This window comes from Stigmatopora nigra, chromosome 3 (genome assembly GCF_051989575.1).
Source record: "Stigmatopora nigra isolate UIUO_SnigA chromosome 3, RoL_Snig_1.1, whole genome shotgun sequence".
NCBI classification, from domain to species: domain Eukaryota; kingdom Metazoa; phylum Chordata; class Actinopteri; order Syngnathiformes; family Syngnathidae; genus Stigmatopora; species Stigmatopora nigra.
Genome location: NC_135510.1, coordinates 5859601 through 5880721, shown reverse-complemented (window position 1 = coordinate 5880721; position 21121 = coordinate 5859601). Strand labels below are relative to the sequence as shown.

Sequence of the window (21121 nt, the reverse complement as noted above, 5' to 3'; positions counted from 1 at the left end):
GTCTGCCATCCGTAGTGTGTTTGTTTGAACCCCTGCTTGCATTTTCACAGTTATCAGACATCAGGGTAATGCAATTTTTCTGATAAATGTCCTCAGTAAGAATCCTTGAGCAGTGACATGCGGTGTGTCCTCCAGTCAATAACGAGCCAGGGCCGGCTATCTACAGATGGCATTAAAAGATAGGGGAGACTCATTTATGGACATATGTGCTGACATGGATTTCCTATACAATCCATATGGAACATGTTTCTGGGTGGTTCTTTCTCACATTAACAGTCCCAAATCAATGTTATCTATTTGCATTTGGACCAATGCTATCTAATTTGCAAATTACAGACTCCACACTGCTTATTTAACAAATAAACAAAATGGATGATATCTGGATTGACCCCTCTTTTTTCCCCCTCAACGAGTAACATGAAAACATTTTGTGATAACTCCCTTCATTGGAGCCAAGGGAAATAAACACCAAGGCTGTTGCGGGTGGCCTTGTTAGGGGGGGGAAAACAGGGTTTGCTGTGTCAGGTAAAAAAATAAATAAAACAACAACACACGAAACTTGGTAATATTTTTCTAATGCAGAGCCCAAATAATTCAACTATATGTGTGATGCAAATTGCCGTACCAAGAATGAAAACTGATATCTTATCACTATTTAAGTAAAAAAAAAACGCATTCATTTTTTATTAAACATTGATTTGTGCTATAATCAGTGTTACCATTGTTTAGGATTCCTAAAAGGAATGTACTGTACTAAAAATAAACAGTTCTGACCAAAAAACATGAACAAATTTGCTTTATTACTTTATTTAAAAACAGTAACTATTTAAATTTTTTTTATTTTTTTGTTTAATATATAAGTAGTAGTAATGTGCCAAAGTTATTGTGTAGTCAATGTGAAAACTGTTCAGCCAAGGACAGCCATTATGAGCCTTACTCATTTTCTTTGTGTTTCAAGAACTGCCAAACACACTCACGCCAATTCCAAGAAAGACACTCGTCTCACAGTTTGTGTTCTTATACAGTCCAGTATTTGCTTCTCAATTTTTTTCTCACTAAACTCCTTGAGGTCAATCACTTTTGGACCTTGTTACTAACTTCTCAGGGTATCTTAAGGGAGCGAGATGTTCAACCGATGTTTCATCCAGCAGTTAATTCTTAAAATTACAATGTTGATTGCAGTGATAGAAAATGGGTGAGATGGTACAGTATGTAAAAGGTGCATATCTGTCTTTGAAGTTATGTTGAGAAGAACCACTGAGCTTGAGGCTGACTCAAGCAAGCTATATGGAGCAGTAAAAAAGCAGTAAAGCACGTTTCCATAGAGAGGCCCAAAATGAGATCTGTAATAACTAGCTGTATGTTCTCAAGTGCTGCACTGGCTAACCATTACCTTTTGTTTATTGAAACCGAAGGGGAAAAAAAATAGGTAAGCAAAAAAGTGGTCAGGGAGTTAAGAAATCTGTATATGAGAGGAAAACAGGATTTTTGCTTGCACTGTTGGGACTTCTGATAAATGGTCTGTAGCAAAGTAAAGTACCTAATTGGAAGTTAATAGACATTAGGAATCATAAAAGTACACATTCAGTCAACCTCAATTCGAGAGCAGGGACCATCTGTGTTTATTATGCTCTACCCCCGAACTACTGAAGGGAAGCACAATGTCTCTCTTTCATTTTCTGAACCGCTTTGTGCTCACTAGGCTCGCTGGGGGTGCTGGAGCCTATCCCAGCCAGAGGTGGGGGACACCCTGAATTGGGGGCCAGCCAATTTATTGTAAAAAAATTGTAATTTTTACTCTTGCGAAAGGGAGAGGTTGGAGTATTGGGATATTATTATGAAGAAATTAATTATAATAAATTATAATGGATTGAAGTTGGAAAAAGGGGGGGGGGGTTCTTGAATTTATTGTTTTAGTGTGTGTTTCTGAACAGTGGAAGCAAATAATGTAATTTTTAAAAAGCGTTCCAAAGTATCAGCGTGTCTTCTGTTCGAAAATATTTTTGGCTTTGAGCTTCCGAGTTATGAGTCTTTCATGGAACCTTCCATGTTGTGTCAAGCAAATGAGCTCAATCAAACACAACTGTTTCTCATTCAGCATGTGAAAATACATCTAATAAACGAAATATAATGATTGTCATATTTATATATTTTACTTTAGGAAATAGTGCCTATGGTAGAACGTCTGCTAACTCTTTACATTGTCCTACCTTTGAGCCAATGGTTTGGTCCTGTCTCCAGCTGATCGGCCTAGGAATCCCCGGTGGTTCCGTCCGTCATCGGCTTTGACGGCTCCCATGTTTCACTCTCGTTTAAGGCTGTCTTAATCCACCGGATTTTGTGGCCGCTCGTGTCGGCAAATTGCTCCACGGCCGTCGATATCGAAGAAAAAACGATTTTCTCGTGGGAGCAACGCGTTATTTACGCATCCTAACGCACTCATCTACAAACGCTTTTAAAGGCCCTCGCTCCATCCCCGGATTCACCTGCTACACGGAGAGCCTCAACACGGAAGCCCGACATGGGGGACACCGGGAGCGAGGGCAGCAAGCCCCCGAGTAACGTCAACGTCGTACCGCCGCGATGTCCCTGCGGCTTTTGGGGGTAAGATCACTTATCTCTTTAAACTTATTGTTTATGACTCTTTAGCGTCACTGTCGACAGTTAGCTTAGCCGTTTAGCCATTAGCGCTAGCAGCTCAGGGGGATGAGCTTGTTATGAGCCCCATCCCTCTTCTCCCATCCCGGCCCCATTGTTTTGGAGCGTTAGCTGAAAGCTAACCCCCAAACCGGCTTCGTTCACTTTACCTGGCTGGATAATCCAGATCCTGTCACCACAGGTGAGGGAAGGCTACTAACACGGTTAGTGAAGGGTATAATATACGAGCAAAAACTTCATAGAAGGTTTGTTTCCCATGTCATGTCATTATTATTATTATTGTTAGCCCTCTGCTACTTGTTTTGGCGACTTGGTTGGAATACGTTGTAGCAATATTCTGACATTTGTAAAGGAAAATACCATGTGAACATGGAGACAGTACATATGGTGGAGTACTTGTGCTTACCACAGTCCCAAAATAGAAACAGGCATGGCGACTTTTGGGGGTGTTCGATATCTCTCATCTCATTTTCTGAACCACTTTATCCTCACTAGGGTCACAGGGGGTTGTTGGAGCCTATCCCAGCTGACTTCGGGTCAGAGGAGGGGGACACCCTGAATTGGTGGCCAGCCAATCACAGGGCACAAGGAGACAAACAAGCATTCACGCTCACACTCCTATCTAGGGGCACATTTAGAGTGTCAGATCAGGCTACCATGCACGTGTTTGGAATGTGGGAGGAAACATGAATACCTGGAGAAAACCCACACAGGCCCCGGGAGAACATGCAACCTGGATTCGAATCCAGGTCCCCCATTGTGAGGCCAACGTGCTAACCACTCAGCCGCCAGCCCGCCCGGTGTTTGATATTTTGCGAAATATTTCATGAATAATAAATAGGCTTTTTTTTTTAACTCTTGTGACAATCAATAACTGCCATGAAGTCGATTTGGCAAGAATCATTACACTAGAAATTGTGTTAATCATCAGCAAAGTTTAGAGAGCTTTTTATTGTTTGTTTTTCAAGTACTAAAAGCAATGGTTAACTTGAGTTTATACTCGATTAACTGTTAGCGAGGTACACACACGCTGACTATCGGCATGTTATCGGCCTTTGATCATAGTTCCAGAGATGGGTCTGTCGCTAGAATTCCATCATTGTGTATTCATCTGGTCTCTTATCTGTGCTGCTGTTAAATTGCGTTTTCGGAGGCTGTTGTCACGAATGAACTTACCTAGAGGTTGTCGGCTCAATTCCCCTACCTTGGTTATAATGGTAAGTGTCCTTAAGCAAGATACCGAAGTCATGTTGTCGATGATGTTGCGTCATCAGTAAGTAAATAAGAAAATTGTGTCAAAGTGCAAACCATTTTAGCATTTATTGCTCATTTGTAGCAACAGTGGACCACCAATGAGAATGATTGTGCATGATATGTGCTAACTTTCCTTGCCTTCACAAGCGTGTTGTCATTCTCTTCCTGCTGCATTTCCTCTTTTGCCCCTGTACTCCTATCTCATTTCATTACATCTACCAATAAAGACACACAACAATGTATGTATTTCCTCAGCACAAACCCTGGGCTAAAGCTCAGAAATGTTGTGACTTGGTAGGCAGAATTAAAAATAGATTGTGTTTTCAAACACACATCCTTCCTGTGTCTTACAAATAACGAGAGAGACAGACCTCGAGTTTGATGCATATGACCTCACATTGAAAAAGTGGAACAAAGGTGCGCCTCAAATAAACATAATGTTTCTGAATGTCACACTCGGTGCATCAATGTGAAGGAGAGAGGTGGCTTAGGAAACAAGTTGTCCCTCAATGGAGAATGAGGATTACAGGAATCTCTAAATATTTTCATTTTGCCATGATAGTGTGTTATTATTATATAAGGATAAATCAATTTCTACTAAACTTTAGTAGATGTTGAGCTATCCTTATAGTTCTTTAATAACTAAAGGCCTAGTGATGATTAGATTTTCTGCACTGGATCCCAAATTATTCAATTATTCTCAGCCTAGGGTTGTAGTTGAAAACATATCGAAAGGCTTTGCCCTTGTTTGGAGAGCAGGATTTATCACTTTAACTTCCAAGTTACAAATGGTAGTTTATTAAAGTAATTGTTTTTTCCCCCTGTTTTTTCCAGGTCCAGCAAAACAATGAACCTGTGCTCCAAATGTTTTGCAGGTTGGTTTTACTCTCCCACTCACTTTATACAGCAGAGTAATCCCTCGAATATCGCGGTTAATGTTGACCAGGCAAGGCCGCGATATTTGAAAAATCGCTAAGTAGGGTCACCCCTATTAAAAAAAAAAAATAAAAAAAAAAAAATATATATATATATATATATATATATATATATATATATATATATATATATATATATATATATATATATATATATATATATATATATATATATATTATTATTATTATTTAAGTGCTGAGTCCTAGTAGCTTACATGTTTCAATGTGTATTTTCACATTTTTGAAAATTTAAATAATTAATAACAGAAAATAATTATTACGTAGGGATTTTGTGATAAGTGAAGTCGCGATAATCGAGGGATTACTGTACCTTCACTGCTGTGAGAAAGTCATACTGTTATCTCAAAACTGTGTTTACTGTTAAGACAGTGAGGCTATGTTTTTTTTTGCAAAGTAGCTGAAGGAGCATTTTTGGGATAAATAGTTTGCATTAGCTGTCTCATCACATTTTGGGATTGTTATTTAGCCTCTTACCTGCTGCAAAGATTTCACTTTAGCTTCCGTGTACCACCATTATGGCAACAGGCCCTAAATCAGTAAATGAGAAAACCAAAACAATTGAACCCCTGGAAAAGCTGCTTTTTTACTGTTGTTCGAAAATATAATGTAACTGCACATCCGCTACAGTAGATGGCAATGGGGCATTATTCTCAGTCGCGCACAGATGGTTAGAGAATGGTCAGGGAGTATTAGTGGCATGTGTATACTGCATATGCATTGAGCCTGTGCACATGTAGGACAGAGCAGGAGATAAATTGTGCAATTCACAGAATCAAACACCCGCAACGGGCAACATGAAAATAATATTTAAGAGTGATGAAAAACAAAAGGCAAATAGGTACTGAAACAAATCTAAAGCGAAGACAAAGAAATAGTACAATGTTTTATTTCTGATATGGACAGCAAATGAAATGAATAATATTTTTTTCCCCTTAAGACATCCAGAAGAAACAACCAGATGGTGCCTCAAAAGCCTCTTCAAGCTCCAGCAGTAGCACTCAAGCTGACGTCTTTTGCAACGAAACAAACAAAAGCATCAGTCAGTCTTTCATAGCCATGTCGGACACCTCAGAAGATCCTTTGCCAGGAGATGCAGCTGCGACTTCTCTACCTGCTCAGGAAGGTGAGTTAGGACATATGGGAATTGTTTTATTTTTTTCATGGGGTGGGGTGAATTACTTGTAAACTGGTAAGAGTTTTGGTGGCAAGACAGTTGGTACATAAAAGGGATGTATACCAAGGATAAATCCACAAAATAACCAAGTGTATATCTTTTTTTCCAAGGCATCTTTTTATAGATGACAACTAAATAAAGATGCAGCTGTCCATGTTAATTTGGCCTCCATAGCACAGAACAGTGTGGATACAAGTATAGGGTTATCTATTCAGTGCAAGGTTTTAAAAACGTCACCTGCAATTGCATCCGTCACCTCTGTATTGTGGCAAGGTCATCTACTCGGGCCTGTCGAAGAAGAAATGACTAAAAGGACGTTCGGAGCAGTAAATTTTACCTTCTGCGCATCAGACATTGTAAATTACTTGTGGAAATGTATTTCAAGTCCATCATAAAATGTAGTATTTTTCTAAAAAATAGTTGCAAATTTTATGACCAAAGGTCAATTTGACGATAAAAATACAGTAGAAAAGACTTAGATTTTTGTGACTAGTTCTGCTCACATAAGAAGGAGGCTAAGGTCACCCAACACCCGAGTATACATAGTACTTCAAAGTTCCACTAACACAAGTTTACACATTGATTAAATCATAAAATGTGGTCAAATAATTTCCAAAATAAATTAGCTTGACTCACAAAGATAAGTATTGAAATTGACACCGATAACGTATGGTAAGGATTCGGCAAGCGGGGTGTATAACTTAACTTACTCTCCTCCTATTCATTGTATTTATTGTGAATTATTTATGATACTGTCTTCAACAAGAAAATTTAATACACCATTAAAGTATGTTGGTAAGAGTGAACATCTTGCGGCAGTAAGGAGTGTTTTGTCACCATCTCTCATCTCTTCCCATCTTGTTGAACTGCATCTCTTTTGCAGATGTATGCATCATAGACACAGCCTTCGGCTCACTCTCAACTCCTACAAAACGCTCCTTTGAATCAGGTATGTTTATGTCAGACTGCAATCAGCAGATTGAGAGATTTCATACGGCATATGTTGCATTCTGAGTTTTAAAAATATCAGTAAGATACTTCATATGCCTTCCCTATTTCCTTTTGAAACAGGCTTGCATTTCATTGATGTCATTGCTTTTAGCCCAAATATTGGCACACATCACACATACCTTTTATTGTTTTAAATTCATCGTCCCTACCTCTTACCCTCACAAGGGCTGTAAGGGGTGCTGGAGGCTATCTTAGGCAACTATGGGCAGGTACAGGGACAAAAAGTTTCTAACTTTGACATGGATGAAGATCAACTTTTAAAGTTTAAGCTTTTTCTCAACTGAGAGCCATAGGTTCCCTACCCCTGCTCTATTGTGTATAGTATATACACTTAACTTTAAACATTCCTCTTTCTACATTTGAAATACAACACAATATTCATTCTCCCAAGTATTTTTACGATATTTCATACTCCAATCTGGGTAAATTTGAGTAGCTTTCCCTTTCCTGCAGAATTTTGCCAGGATAAATGAGAAGCCATAGAGTAGAGCGGTCACGGGCTAAGTACATGCACACGCACACACTAACCGGTGCACTCACATATGCTCACACACTTATATTGATGGTGCCGAGCGGCAGAATCTGGCAGCTCAGCTTGGCCTACTTCCCAGAGATTTATTGAACGCTGATCTGCATTCGGCCCGGCCAGAGGAAAAGTCTGCAGGATTGATGAGAAAAGTCCTGCTGACCGGTTAAAGCGGCTGCAGGTACATGCTTCTCCTGTGTCATGTCAAGATCTTTTGGCTAAAACAGGACTGGGACAAGAGAAGGTTGTTGTAGGGCATTTTGTTAAATTTACTGCTCTATATTTCAAGATACCGTTTACTTGGCATATATATATATTTATTAAACTTGTTTTTTTTATTGCGTTTTTCCTCACAACAAATTTACGTAGAAAAAATTAGCAGGCCACCCTTTGTTGATTGCTGGTTTCAATTATAATTTGATTATAAAGTATTATTTTTAATTTATGTTTTAATGATTAAATGGTGCTATAGATCCAATGTATTCGAATGGGACGGCTAATTGGGATCATGTGATGTCTGAGTCTCCCAGTCTTGAGACGAGATTTCTTTTTTTTCGAACTCATTTATTTCAAAGTATTTGTTTATCCTGCATGCAATAAATCTCCTTCTAAAGCTGTTGACTTTCTCTTTTCATCCTCCGTTAAGATACGCTCAGAATATAATTCTGTCTGGTTCAATGTTTAAAATGTTCAGCAGCTTTTGCCTTAGAATACCTTGTGCTGCATCCACTTTGTCTCAAAAATGGTTTGCTCAGCAGAGGGATGTGTTGGAGTTAATGTACATCAATATCCCCTTTTTGTTTACTTAAGTGGGTGGCACAGCAGACACTATATTGGGGTGGGATGTCTATTAGACTAGGGAGTACTAATGGCGAGATAAAGCTACTGGTTATTTATTCATTTATTTTTTTCAGCTTGTCTCCCAAAAGACATTTATTCGAAAGCCATGTACACATAAAAATATGAGCTCAGACATCTTTAATTGTCCTACCTTGTATAACTGTTGACCAAGAGTGCACTGGTTTTACTCTACTTACCTGTTTAGGTCTTACAATTGTTTTTTGTTTGCAGCCTCTGAGTCAGAAAGTGACTGCTCTCCTGAGAAGCGAGCCAGAGTGGGTGAAGTGCCGGCGGCTGAGGAGTCATCATCATCGTTGTCGTCGTCATCATCTTGTTCTGCGTCATCATCATCATCATCCTCTGCGTCATCCCGTGGCACCTCCAAACAGCGGAGCCGCAAACGTTGCCACCGCTGTCAAACCAAACTGGAGCTGGTGCAGCAAGAGCTGGGCTCCTGTCGTTGCGGTATGACTACACCCAGCACACTTTTGAAATTTGTACTAACTTTTCCCATGAGTGAAAGTATGATAGTTCAAATACATATGCAGTAACTGGTTGCATTTTTCAATTTCTTACGCTACAACCGTCCAATCCATTTTGACTGTGAGGGCTGCCAGCAATTATTTGCCAATGTTTAATTTAAAAAAAATTATTAGCTGAGAGCAGTTTAAACGAATTTTAAATCAAAGTCACTAGTAGTTAAAGGGTTAAATGCCTCGGCTGTTTAGGTCAGGTTTGTTTCTTTTTAGTTCAGAATTGGACATTTTTCATCTTCTACATCACCAGCCCCTTACCTTCTATTGCTGTCAATGGCAGTAATTTAGTTCAAAATTAGGTGTATTTTTAATCAACAAAAACTGTCAAACTGGGCTTTTTAATCACTTCTCATTGAATACCAGCTCTGTATTAATGAACTGATTTAAGATTATAACAACAAATGCGATTCGTTATGTGTGGCAAGACTGAGTCGTCACTTTGTATATTCATATAGACAGTTGCACTAAAAATACCCTGGGTATGTCCAAAAAAATTTTTTAAAGGGTACCCATGCGTTTTATTCATAATTTATTCATTCATAATTCAGATTAAAACAATGTATAGGAAAAATAATATTACCTATACAAACTATGATTAAATATCCTATGGTACATAGTTTTTTCACCAACATAAATCTTTTCAATTCCACCACTTGAGCAAATAAATCATCTAACGATTCATTATTATTCCTCTTTTCATGGCCAGGTTATGTCTTTTGCATGCTCCATCGACTCCCAGAGCAACACGACTGTCTGTTTGATCACCTGGGCAGCGGGCGCCAGGAGGCCGTCCTTAAAATGGTCAAGTTGGACCGAAAGGTAGGCCGCTCCTGCCAGCGCATTGGAGAGGAGTGTTCCTGAGCTCCACCCAAAAGAGAATCTCATCCACACCTAAGCCCTAGCAGGGATTTCTTCTTTTTTGTTGTTTGTACAGCCGATTCATTTAAAAAAAAAAAAAAAAGATGCTCGCTCTCTAAATCCTCTTTTGTCCTCACTCGTCCCAGACTTTTGTGCTTCTGTCAGCTTGATTGTATCCCTGCTGCCAAACACAACCACAATTCACAAAGATCCAGAGAGAAAGCAAAAAGGACTGTGCTTTTGGGATTTTTCCCTTTTTCCCTGTTTCACTTCATGAGCGTTAGGGAGCTAACATACGAGCAGACGGATTGAAAAAGACGAGCACACGTTGTACATTCGTGCGGGAAGCTAGTTGAAGATGATACCTCAAAGAAATGTAAAGAAGAAGAAAAAAAGAAATATGACGAAGAGGACAATAAGACTTTTTAGGCTTGTTACCTCAACAAGAAATCATCCACAACTGCTTCTTGTTATCAAGCAAGACGTACAGCCACGGGACTTCAGTGTCTTAGTTATCTCAAGTCATTCTTACAAACCTGTTCTTAACCCATCAGGATGTTTTTTTCCCTCCCTTCCGCCAAAATCCCAGCTCCATTTTTCCTCCTGGATTCCAGTCCTTAAACGATATCCAATCTCAATTTCTCGTGTTATTAGCTTATCTAAATGCCACTGGGCTGTGTTCAGAGGCTCAAATAAGTCATGTTTGTATTCTTTTTTTTTTGACTCACCAAGTCTCAACAGATGTCCAATCAAAAGTGTGCTTAATTTCTTTCTTAAGGGGAAAAAAAGATAAAATATTTGATTAATTCTGAATGGACAGCAATGATTACTTTTTTTTCCCCCTTCTGCTCCGCCACTTGCTTCTTTTTTTTTCTTGGTGTACTTATTGCGTCTACGCAATTGGGTTTATGTTTTTGTGTTTCATGGCAGTTTGCGTTTTACATTTTCAGCCGATATTTTGACACTTTTGTAAATACACACAATGCTGTTTGATTCTGTGCTACGTGGACTAAAGTGGTTCCTCTTTTAGAGGCGGTGGTGGTTCAGCTCTTTTGTTTGGTTTTTAGTTATATATAATATATATAGATATATATTTATATATATATCTATTTATATGTATATACATATATATTCTTAAAGGTTTTGGGTAGCAGCGTCATTGGATTTTCATTCTTTCACCTTCAGGTACTTGACTCATTGTAAAATTTGGCCAGTGTTTTGATTTCTGGTTATAAACATGACGGCGACATTTTTCTTTCCCTTTTTGATTTTTCCTGCGGGCTCTCCTGCATCCTATTTAAAAATAAAATAAAAAATAAAACTTGTAATGATAATACTGAAGAATTGAATGAAAAAAAAATAACGCACAATTATGTACCACTAAGGAAACTTTTATTTAACCTTTTTTCCTGCCGTGTCAGGTTGACTTACACCTAAGTGTAGTTTTTCTGTTAAAATATGGTGTTTTGGGGGGTAAAATAATAATACAATATTGTTATACTGTATATTTTTCTTTCCATGACTTTTCATTTTTCTGTCCTCCTACTTTTTCCTTTAAATGACAATAAAATAAGATTAGACAAATTGTCTCTTGACTTTTTGAAGTTTACTGCAATGTTATAAGTAGACTTCGCTTTAAATGTTTTTTTATGATTGGAGAATTTTTATCTTTCAACATTTTTCTTTGGAGTTTTGTATTTACTGCAATTTTTGTGTTTTTTTGCATTTTTTTAAGCGCTGTAAAGTTTCAATTCATTTGTCTCTGTTGACCACCATAAATCTCATTTGAATAGAAACAAATTCTACCTATTTTTACACACTAATGTCCAAAACTAAATCCCATCTGCTGCATCCTTGCCAATTCATTATAGTGATGTCACATCAGCATGTGTTTACAGCTCGCAGAGGGAGCGGCTATAAATGCGCTCTCATCTACTTATGCTTATATGCGGCAGCGCCCATGTTTTTTAATGGAAGATTTGAACTAAAGACTCTTCTGACAGCAGCAATGCGTCTTGGCTGGCTGGCTGGCATTAATTTATGTACTGGCGGGAAAAAAAACTAACAGGAAATGTCGAGCTGATCAAAAGGAGACTTCCAAGGCTGGAATTGGACCACTTCCAGTGCTAACTCAAAGAGTCCTGCTTTCTAAAAAAAAAAAGTCAGCTGGAATTTGGCATTTCTGTTTTTAAAAGCACGTGAATCAAAATCTTACCAATTTAAATCGAAAATTGCAGTTGGAAAAAGGAATGAGTTTACTTTAGCTCAACCCTTTTGTAGGCGTTCATTTAAAAGACTACTCCAACAATTCAGTTTTACTTCCATGACTCGTTTAATTGAAGTGGTATTGTCTTGGTTTGTTTTGAAAGCGTTGCATTTAATTTTATTAGTTTAGGAAATGCAACGCCCTCTAGTGGCAACAACGAATACTAACTCCACACCGGGACTAGCGAGCGCTGTAAAATACGACACATTTTTAGAAAAGTTAATGATAACAGAGAGGTCCAAACACTTTATTTGGAATTAAACATTACCTGGACAAAAAAACTGTCCGACCAATCTGTTAAAAAATATACAAGGTGCACATTGCAATCTTCTTCTTGACTTCTTAAGGAGAAAATGTTCTCAGCCAATGCAAGTGGCCAGCTGACATTGAATGGACTCCAATGCAAAATGGATCATTATTAGCATGCATTCTCCTGCCTAATGATGCGTGAATTCGACCTCAGTGATCCTTAAATAACCATACTGTACTATATACCGCTCAACCGGGGCCCACTGGTGACATTTAGTCAGGTTCAAGAGAAAATTAGCCCACACTATGGAAGCTCCAATCCCAGCATAGCAAGTCATTACTGTCAACTGAACATGTTTTTCTCTATCTGACCTTTAAGGAAGAAGATGGTCTATCTTTCCTCTTCTGGATGACTTACTTGAACAGGGTGAGATAAACCATTCAATGCGTAGACGTGTCACTGATTAAAATCTGCTGACGGATATTACTGCAAATCTGTGTTCATACTATGCAATGATATAAAAAGACTGTCCTCTCACTAAAACCAATAGTTTAATTCTTGATATTTTTTCCATTTCCGTCCTTCCAAAAGCTATTAAAAAACCATCAATTCCACATGTTGCCACCCTGACTCGGATAGCCGCAATAATTGTATTGTTCTTTACCTAAAACCACAACCAGGCGATGTCCTCGGATAATATGACATCATCATCAAATCATTGCTTGGGAAATATTGTGTGGTAACTTCCCTGGCAATAAAGATCTTGAAATTGATCTGGATACGGATAGGAAGGATCAGATTAGGGAGAAGCTCTATAGTCGTCCATCAGGAAGTCTTGACAACACAATCTCGGCGGCCCCGCCCACCTTGCATGAGGATTCCATTACACGGGCAATGATAAAATTTCCTCTATGACACCAGGCACCATCAAATCTGAAAGCGGCAGAAACATAAATTTGCACCCCTGCATGAGGTCTAATTTTACATTCCTGCGTCAATTTGTTCATGCCCATGTGATTTGTGCATGGAGTTACTTTGAGTAGAAATAAAGTAGGAAAACAAGCAAATATCTTTATTATGAGTGACCCAATATATTAGGCACCTTCATTGAAGTTGATGTACGAACTCATTACTTATTCTGGAGTTAAACTTTAACTATAATCCAATTAAAAAGTCTCAATTAAATGAAAATACATACAGTACTCCAACTCATAAGCTTTTATTTAACTTTACATGTGCAATGTAGGTGGTAAGTAGATTGTAGGTTCCATGTTAGACCCGGTGGTTGTAGTTCATTTGAACTTGTAAATTCCCCTCGTAGTGTTAAACCTATGGCAAATTTAGATTAATGCCTTTTCCATGTAAATTCAGTTTTGTACTTTGTTGACCTAAACACAATAAAAACACAATTTCCTTTCTTTGATTGTTTTCACACATTACATTTGTCACAGAAGCTATCCCAGGCAATCACAAAATTAAATAATCTGAGCGACTTTCTGTTTATTTTAATCGTATCTACTCTATATATTTACAATTTTCAGTCAGCTTTGTATTTGTCGTCACCAAACACATGAAATTTCTTCAGACGGGATATCTTGCAATAAAATAAGTTAAAAAAAAAAACATATTTGCCAAATGTCTGTCCGTGAAGCCAAATTGGTAATAGAACAAATCTATCAAAAGAAGATGATGTTTCAGATAGCGCTGCATGTGGTGGAAAAGTCCAAAAATATCAAATAGTCTCCACATCATTTGTTGGTAAGAAAAAAAGGAAATAGTGTATTAGGGAGGAAAACAAGCAAATTTAAAGTCATTCAGACTCCCACTGATTCATCTCTTTTCCATCCAAATTTTTTTTTATTGGCCGCAGAGATGTGGCACTGTGATTGCTATCGAAAATAAAGAAACAGGGAGTCAATTGTCATCAATTCACCAAGCGGCCTAAAAGACATCTCTCGTTAGGATGTGTTTCCATAGCACTCAATTTACATTTGCTATTTACAATTACAGGCCTGTTTTAGATTTCATGCATTTGCAATCAACCCCCTGCCTCCAGTATCCACACCGGTATGTTTTTATCCTCTTTTTTAAGGGGGATCTCTATTGAATTTCTTTACAAATAACATTTAGTAGACATTTTTTCCCTCCTGTGTTAGTGGTAGGGATTGATTTCCCTCTCTCCTGCATAGGAGAAGAGAAAACATCAATTGAATACCCATTAAAAACAAGGGCCAAATAATAAGGAACATACTTATAAGTTATGTACAAAGCTTCCATAACTACCGTATTTTTCGGACTATAAGGCCATTTTTTTCGTAGTTGGGATGGTCCTGGTGCATGTCTCTCATATGAACCTACATTTTCATGGTCATATCACCCATGATTAACTTTTTTGAGGAGAAACTCACAGAATTTGCCTAGATTCTTTTTATTTAACTTCCAAAGGTATGGCAGTGAAAGGCTCAGTTAGCACATTTGGGAGGGCAAATATAGCAGAGACTGACCTGGTTAACTCAAGAGACTCATAATCTCAGGATCGTGGGTTCGATCCCCACATTGGATGTGCCCTTCACTTTAATCGACATTTACATGGTCGTATCACTCATGTTTAACTTTTTTGAGGAGAAAATTCAGGTTAGGGTTTGGGTGAGGGTGAGGGTGAGGGTTAGGGTTAGAATCTTAAACTTAACTTCGGTCCGCAAATTCACTTGGAATCTTCTCCGCTTACCATACAGAACTGGAAAAAATTGATGTATTTGAGAATTACAGTTTCCTTCTTATTAGAAGTGTATGTTTAAAAAATAAAATAAAAGCATTTTAACACACTTGCACAAACCTTTCCACTCCAATTTGTCATCTCTTTATGACTTAGGCTTTACAGGTTGCATTGGATTATGGATGTAAATATGGCCGCTGCATTCAATCATATTATTGGAAACAGCTCACAAACACATCAAGTGATGTGTTTTGCCAAATGTGTGTGTGTCTACTAGCAAACCACACACACATATACTGACTGCACATCTAAAAGATGGGAATGCAGAGACCTCAAGACAGTCTTTGTGGCAAAACATTAATTATTAATGGCAGAGATTCACATAGAGCTTTTGATGTTGGAGCAGTCAAGCCTCTTAAAGGCTGTGTACGTGTGGGGGGGGGGGGTGTTTAAAGGTCTAGGCTCATATGATAGCTTCTCGAGGGCTATGGCTGAGTTGATAAAACATTTTTTTTTTAATTTGAAGGGTCAGAAGACGAGAGCCAAGAGTTCTTCCCTGCTGATGGTTTCCTGTAGGCTTTGCAGCTTTGTGGACACTTGACCGGACATGGCTTTATCACGAGGCTGACTAAACATACTTGGACTTTGTGGCGGAATCTCAGATGGGCATTTAGGCATTACACGGAAGAAGGCATAGCTAATCAGAGTAATCACTTGCCTTTCTCTCTCTCTCTCTCATGCTCTGCTTGTTAATGTGCAAGATGTAGTGAGCTGACCCTCAATACACCACCCCAACAAGCCTCATCACCCTCAGAAGTCAAGCGTACTCCTATTGGCTGCATTTTCCACCCCTCTCCCTCGCATTATACCAATTTACGTTCCAGTTTGGCTTTGTTATTGTACGTAAGTCTTGCTACGAAACATAAAGACAGGTGGGGAGACATGACTTTCTTTTAGCAAGGCCCTTATATTAGTTTGATGTAATGATCTTGGAAAATCATTTATATTTACTGTAGATGTTGAGGAATTTGTTATTGTTCTTATTCTTTTGATTAGAAATGCAAAAGGTGGGTTATCTTCTATGGATATTTTTATTTAATGCCTCAGATTTTTGAATGCATACATAATTTATTTGTATTACTGTGCAGTTGGACTTAACTGAGGTTCGCGCACTATAAGGGGGTGCTAGAATGTGTGTGGAGTTGTTTCTTAAGGTTTTCTGAGCATGTGTATGAATTTGAAGTTGTCATATATTTACACAACTCTCACTCGGAGTTCTACCCCAATATAAAATGTTTTTGCATTTCAAATTCACTTTAATGGCTTAATAAAAAAAATGCCCTTTTCTCTTTTTTTGCATTCATACATTTTTATATATATATTTCTTTAAAAGGTACTATACTTTTATCATTTTAAAGGGTTTAGTAATGTAGATTGTGGAACTAATTATGCCAATTCAATGTATAATAAGAATGGAACGTATGGTATAGTTTCAGAATTGAAAGACTTTTGGCCTTTAAAAGTTATTTTCTGCTCCATTTTCTTCAATAATAGAAGAACTATACACAGATTGTGATTAGGTTGGTCTATAGATCTAAATTTCTATTTTTGATTCATGATTATTTGGCATTTACAATATGTATTTGGTGTCATAGCAACATGTTCCAATTCCATAGTATAATATAAGCTATCTCTTTTAAGTAGAATCTTTAATCCAACCATAATAAAGTGGGTAATTTATCCTCCAACACAACTCGCATCATCAGCAAGGCATCCAATCTTTTTAAGGTGCAGCCATTAAAGTGAGCAAACAATAGCTGGTTAAATTAGCACTCAATTGTGAAGGACGGCACAATTTAATGTTTCGTTAACAATAATGTTTGTTTACCAGTGTTCATCAAAGAGGACGATGGCATAAAACTGATTGAATTTATTTATTTATATTTTAATTTGCATGCTTGGATGCCTGGTGATAATAATGGCACTTAATTTGCAGAGCAGGTCATTAGCCGTACAAAAAAAGCCACAGTGTAATTTACTTCTCTCATCTTGTGATGCCTTTCACTCTCTGTTGGTTCTTCGACACCTTTTCCTCACCACTGCTGATCAGTATGTGAGCAGCTGTCGAGGTAATGAGGATCAGTGTTGTTTTAAACATGAAATGCTGAGAGGAGTGAGAGAGTGCTGAGATCAATACGAGCCATTACTTCTACTCTCTAATGATGCAGCAACCCCCCCATCCCTTGTCTCAGCCCATTTCTACGCACTATCCGATATCGGAAGGGAGGAGGTTATGAATTATCGAATCCCAAGGGCGTGTGCCTTGCCGCCAATTACCCCAGTGAAAAATGGCCCTTCCTTGGTGGAAAGAGAAGGCGATATGGACCAGACCAAGTTGCACGTGGACAGTCACAGCATTTGTTTCCCCATGGTGATTTGCAATTTTGTCTGTGTTTTCCAATTCAGAATGCAACCCTGTATTAGTAAATAGGCGGTTGGGCAGCCTGATGTGCGAGTGGATGATGTGTCAGCCTCACAGTCCTGGGATCGGGGGTTAAATCCCAGGTTTGAGCCTTTCTGTGTGGAGTTTGCATGCTCTTTTGCGGGTGCTCTGGTTTTGTGCCATGTATCAATGACATACAAACTTGGCTGGTTGAATACTCTAAATCAAGGGTGTCAGACTCGGGTTGGTTCGGGGGCCGCTTTAACGTTAACTTGATTTCACGTGGGCCAGACCATTTTAGATATAATATTTAGATTTTTTTTGTCAATGGATTAAAAGAACTGGATTAAAAGCCCTGAATATTCAGTTTTTTATATATCTAAAACAATGTTTATTTTAGCTTTTTTTTAAAATATTTTTTTAGATTTTACAAAAGGATTTTTGAATTAAAAACACAGAAAAAAATGATTAAAACATTCCAATTATTGATCTAAAAGGGGGAAAATCAGGAAATGTAATACACATCTATTCTCTTTATTTCAATTTGATCCTGAAACAGAAAGTCGGCACTCATGATTTACTTTCCTGGGCCACACAAGATTATACGGCGGGCCAGATTTGGCCCCCGGGCCGCCACTTTAACACAGGTGCTCCAAATTGCCCCGAGGTATGATTGTGACGGATTGTCCGGCTCCTTGTGCTCTGCGATTGGCTGGCCACTAATCCTGGTGCCCAAAGTCAGCTGGGATAGGCTCCAGCACCCCCTGAATGAAAATGAGGTGGTTATAGCATCTATAAACAATGAATGTGTGTATTTGAAACAATGTGCCAATGAAGCTCCAAATTGTTCATCGTCTGTAGATGGGAATGTGGTGATGATGCGTACATTTTGTCCATATGTAGAACCTCCTTATTGCTGTAATATTTTGCTCTCTTCTAGAAATGCTTTCCTCTAATTTGTGAGGAACTCTACTCATATGTCCGGGGACGCTTTCCCGGGATATTAAGGGACCCTGTAAATTAGCTCTTTGTTCACTCCAGAGCAGCTTAAACCGTTCATTACCGTGGTGTCATCTTGCTTTCTCTCTAATACACCACCCACCAATGGTAATCTATTCTTCAAAACAGCTTGTTTCATTTTCCATGCAGACTTTGTATTGCATGCTGACTTGATGAGTCACATCAGTGTTTAATAGTTGCCTTTCTTTTGCACTAGTGTCACACATGCACGCTTACAATGAAGTTATTGACGGTCTCAAGTGTATCTTTCCTGTCCATTTAGCAGTTGGTGGGTGGGAAGTGCTTGCTGTTGATATACAGCACTTGGAGCCCTTATTGAATTGCACTGATGGAACATCAATTACAGACCTTGGTGCCAGAGAAAAAGCGTTAACTAAGCTCCTCATATCACATTACAGTGCAGAGAGCACTGATGGCTGCCCTAAATAAAACCCCATCATATTGAGTGTTTACTGCATTGTTTGTTGGTTGGTTCACCACAAACCTCAAGTATGATGGATTACTTTCCTTCTGTATTTTTTACGCTTTTTAGCAGGGAAGAAAGTGTTTTTCCATTCTTCCTGTATAGATTATGTATCAAAGTAGGTATAAAAAAATGCAATTAACTACATATCAATGAATGAATGATTAGTCCAGCACACAAAGAGCTTTATTTCATTATATTTTAAACAGTATAATGTGTGAACTCTATACTCATACATCAAAATGCGAGAAAACACACGTAGGATCATGAAAAATTTGACAAACGTGTGAAGTGTGTACATGGCATGACATGAAAATGAACATGTAATACCAAAACCGGCCTGTGAGAGGCACTGTAGTGCTACAGAGCATTCAGATGACTAAAGTGATGGTAGAGCGATAACAGCTGCACGTAATTATGGGATGGATGAGCAGTTTGAATATGTTTTTTAGGAAAGTTTGGGCTCAAGTTTATATCACGAGTTTTGCGATTGTAGTGCTTTTTTCGGGGGATCCCACCACAGAATGCTAAAGGTAAATAAAGTGGAACTTAGTGATCTAGGAAAGCCTTTTGCACGTTTTTGTCTGGGCTGCAGACAGTGCACTCTTCTTTATCATCTATAATGTGCACATTTTGGCACGTGGGATCCATCAACGGCAAAGAAGTGTAATTCAGTCACCTTATTTTCAACGATCTTACATTGCAATTCCTACAAAAGATGTTTCTGCCAAGAGCCATCAAAAGGTGAGTAGATTGATTTAATTTCTCATATACAGCAATCCCTACAACTTATTTTTCATTCATCCATTTACTGCACCGACTATGCTTACAAGGGGGGTGCTGGAGCCGATCCAGCTGACTTCAGGTATCCCAGATTGTAGGAGACAAACAACCATTCATGATCACTCCTATCTAAGGGGAAATTTAGTGTTCAACCAGCCTACTATGCATGTTTTTGGGATGTGGGATGAAACTGGAGTACCCAGAGAAAACCGACACAGGCTTATAGAGAACATGCAAACTCCTCAATAAATTTCAGGCGTGGAATTGAACCCCAGATCTCAAAACTGTGATGCCGACGTGCTAACCACTTGCACACCGAGCCGCCACAACTTATTATAATGGTAAAAAAAAAGTGTCTTAATGTTAAAAATTCTCTCTCTGCACTTATGCCTGTTATGGAATTCCATTTTTCCACTTGGGTATGTATAAGATAATTGAGGTCTTGTGTTATGTGCAAAGGCCAAAAGTTTCAGTCCAAATTCTGCTTATGCCAGCAGTTCTTGTACTACCAGCTCTTTCCATTTTAAAGATTCACCAAACACAATAACTATTGTTCGCCATTTGCGGCCGCTTATCAATAACTGTGTTTCACTAATGCATCTGCGGTATTGTCAGCTCGGATGACCGAAGGAATATTTCCTAGCTGTAATAGCCTACATTAGTAGCCAATGTCATTTCATGTGAAGATGCTTTAACCACCACATTAAATTATGATGCTTTTTAAAAAAGATAATCTAGAAGTCTTAATTGAATTGAGGCTTGTTCGTGGATAGCGGATATGCAGGATGATAAGACAAAATTAGTTAATTTTACCGCAAGTCAACTTTTTATTTTGTTCCGTATGCTTTTAGTGTGCACTTATTGGTCAAAAGATAATATCTATGTATATAGGTTTTATGATTGTAGCTGTGGTTTGCGGCCATCTTAATGCAAAGGTCACGGCATTAGGTACACTTAATGAGGACCATTATGATGTTGTGACGTCCATGTTTTCTTAACTCAAGGGCAACATGACTCATCATGGGATATTCTGATAAATCCATTTGACAACGGCGATGATGAATAACATCTATGTCTGACTCATGCCTAATATTGACAAATAAAAAACATGTTTTATCCTCAATATGCATCATTCACACTTCTCTAGAAAGAAAGGAGCGATGAATCAAACCGTATCCAAGCAGAAGTTAACAACTAAAAGAAAGTCAAGATACATTCATTCTTAATACATTTAGTTTTTTTGGGAGTTTATTCGATAAGACCAATCATGATATCTCAACAAAAGTATATTAACACATTTTATAACCAGAATGCTAAATGCGTAACCAACAATTATTTGTGCTCCCCTGACTATTGTTAAATTAGCC

General features: G+C 38.2%; 2 protein-coding genes across 8 annotated transcripts in view; both read left to right on the top strand.

The window, feature by feature from the left end:
- The first annotated feature begins 2094 nt into the window (after positions 1-2094).
- zfand3 (zinc finger, AN1-type domain 3) lies at positions 2095-11397 on the top strand. Of its 2 annotated transcripts, none has more exons than XM_077713551.1 (6): positions 2095-2604; positions 4747-4787; positions 5806-5991; positions 6926-6991; positions 8651-8884; positions 9662-11397. In XM_077713551.1, exons 1-6 carry the CDS (start codon positions 2522-2524, stop codon positions 9814-9816), a joined length of 765 nt encoding a protein of 254 aa, XP_077569677.1. In that variant the 5' UTR covers positions 2095-2521; the 3' UTR covers positions 9817-11397. The 2 variants fall into 2 exon arrangements, with proteins under 2 accessions (XP_077569677.1, XP_077569678.1); XM_077713552.1 differs by lacking the exon at positions 2095-2604 and adding an exon at positions 2700-2839.
- A 7998-nt stretch (positions 11398-19395) lies between these two features.
- Positions 19396-21121, top strand: part of mdga1 (MAM domain containing glycosylphosphatidylinositol anchor 1) — a 212743-nt gene continuing 211017 nt past the window's right edge. For 5 of the 6 annotated variants that reach the window (XR_013325792.1, XR_013325790.1, XR_013325791.1 and 2 more), the window contains exon 1: positions 19397-19715. The gene's annotated coding sequence lies outside the window, so the exon portion shown is untranslated. Of the gene's footprint in view, positions 19716-21121 lie in introns of all 6 variants that reach the window. The other variant, XM_077712583.1, reaches the window with a different exon arrangement.

What these genes read in the sequence shown, in the direction of transcription:
- zfand3 (XM_077713551.1), top strand. Translation starts at nt 2,522, where the DNA reads ATGGGGGACACCGGGAGCGAGGGCAGCAAGCCCCCGAGTAACGTCAAC. An exon ending in TGTCCCTGCGGCTTTTGGGG is followed by an intron (nt 2,605 to 4,746) that starts GTAAGATCACTT and finishes TGTTTTTTCCAG; the next exon opens with GTCCAGCAAAACAATGAACC. An exon ending in AAAACGCTCCTTTGAATCAG is followed by an intron (nt 6,992 to 8,650) that starts GTATGTTTATGT and finishes TTTTGTTTGCAG; the next exon opens with CCTCTGAGTCAGAAAGTGAC.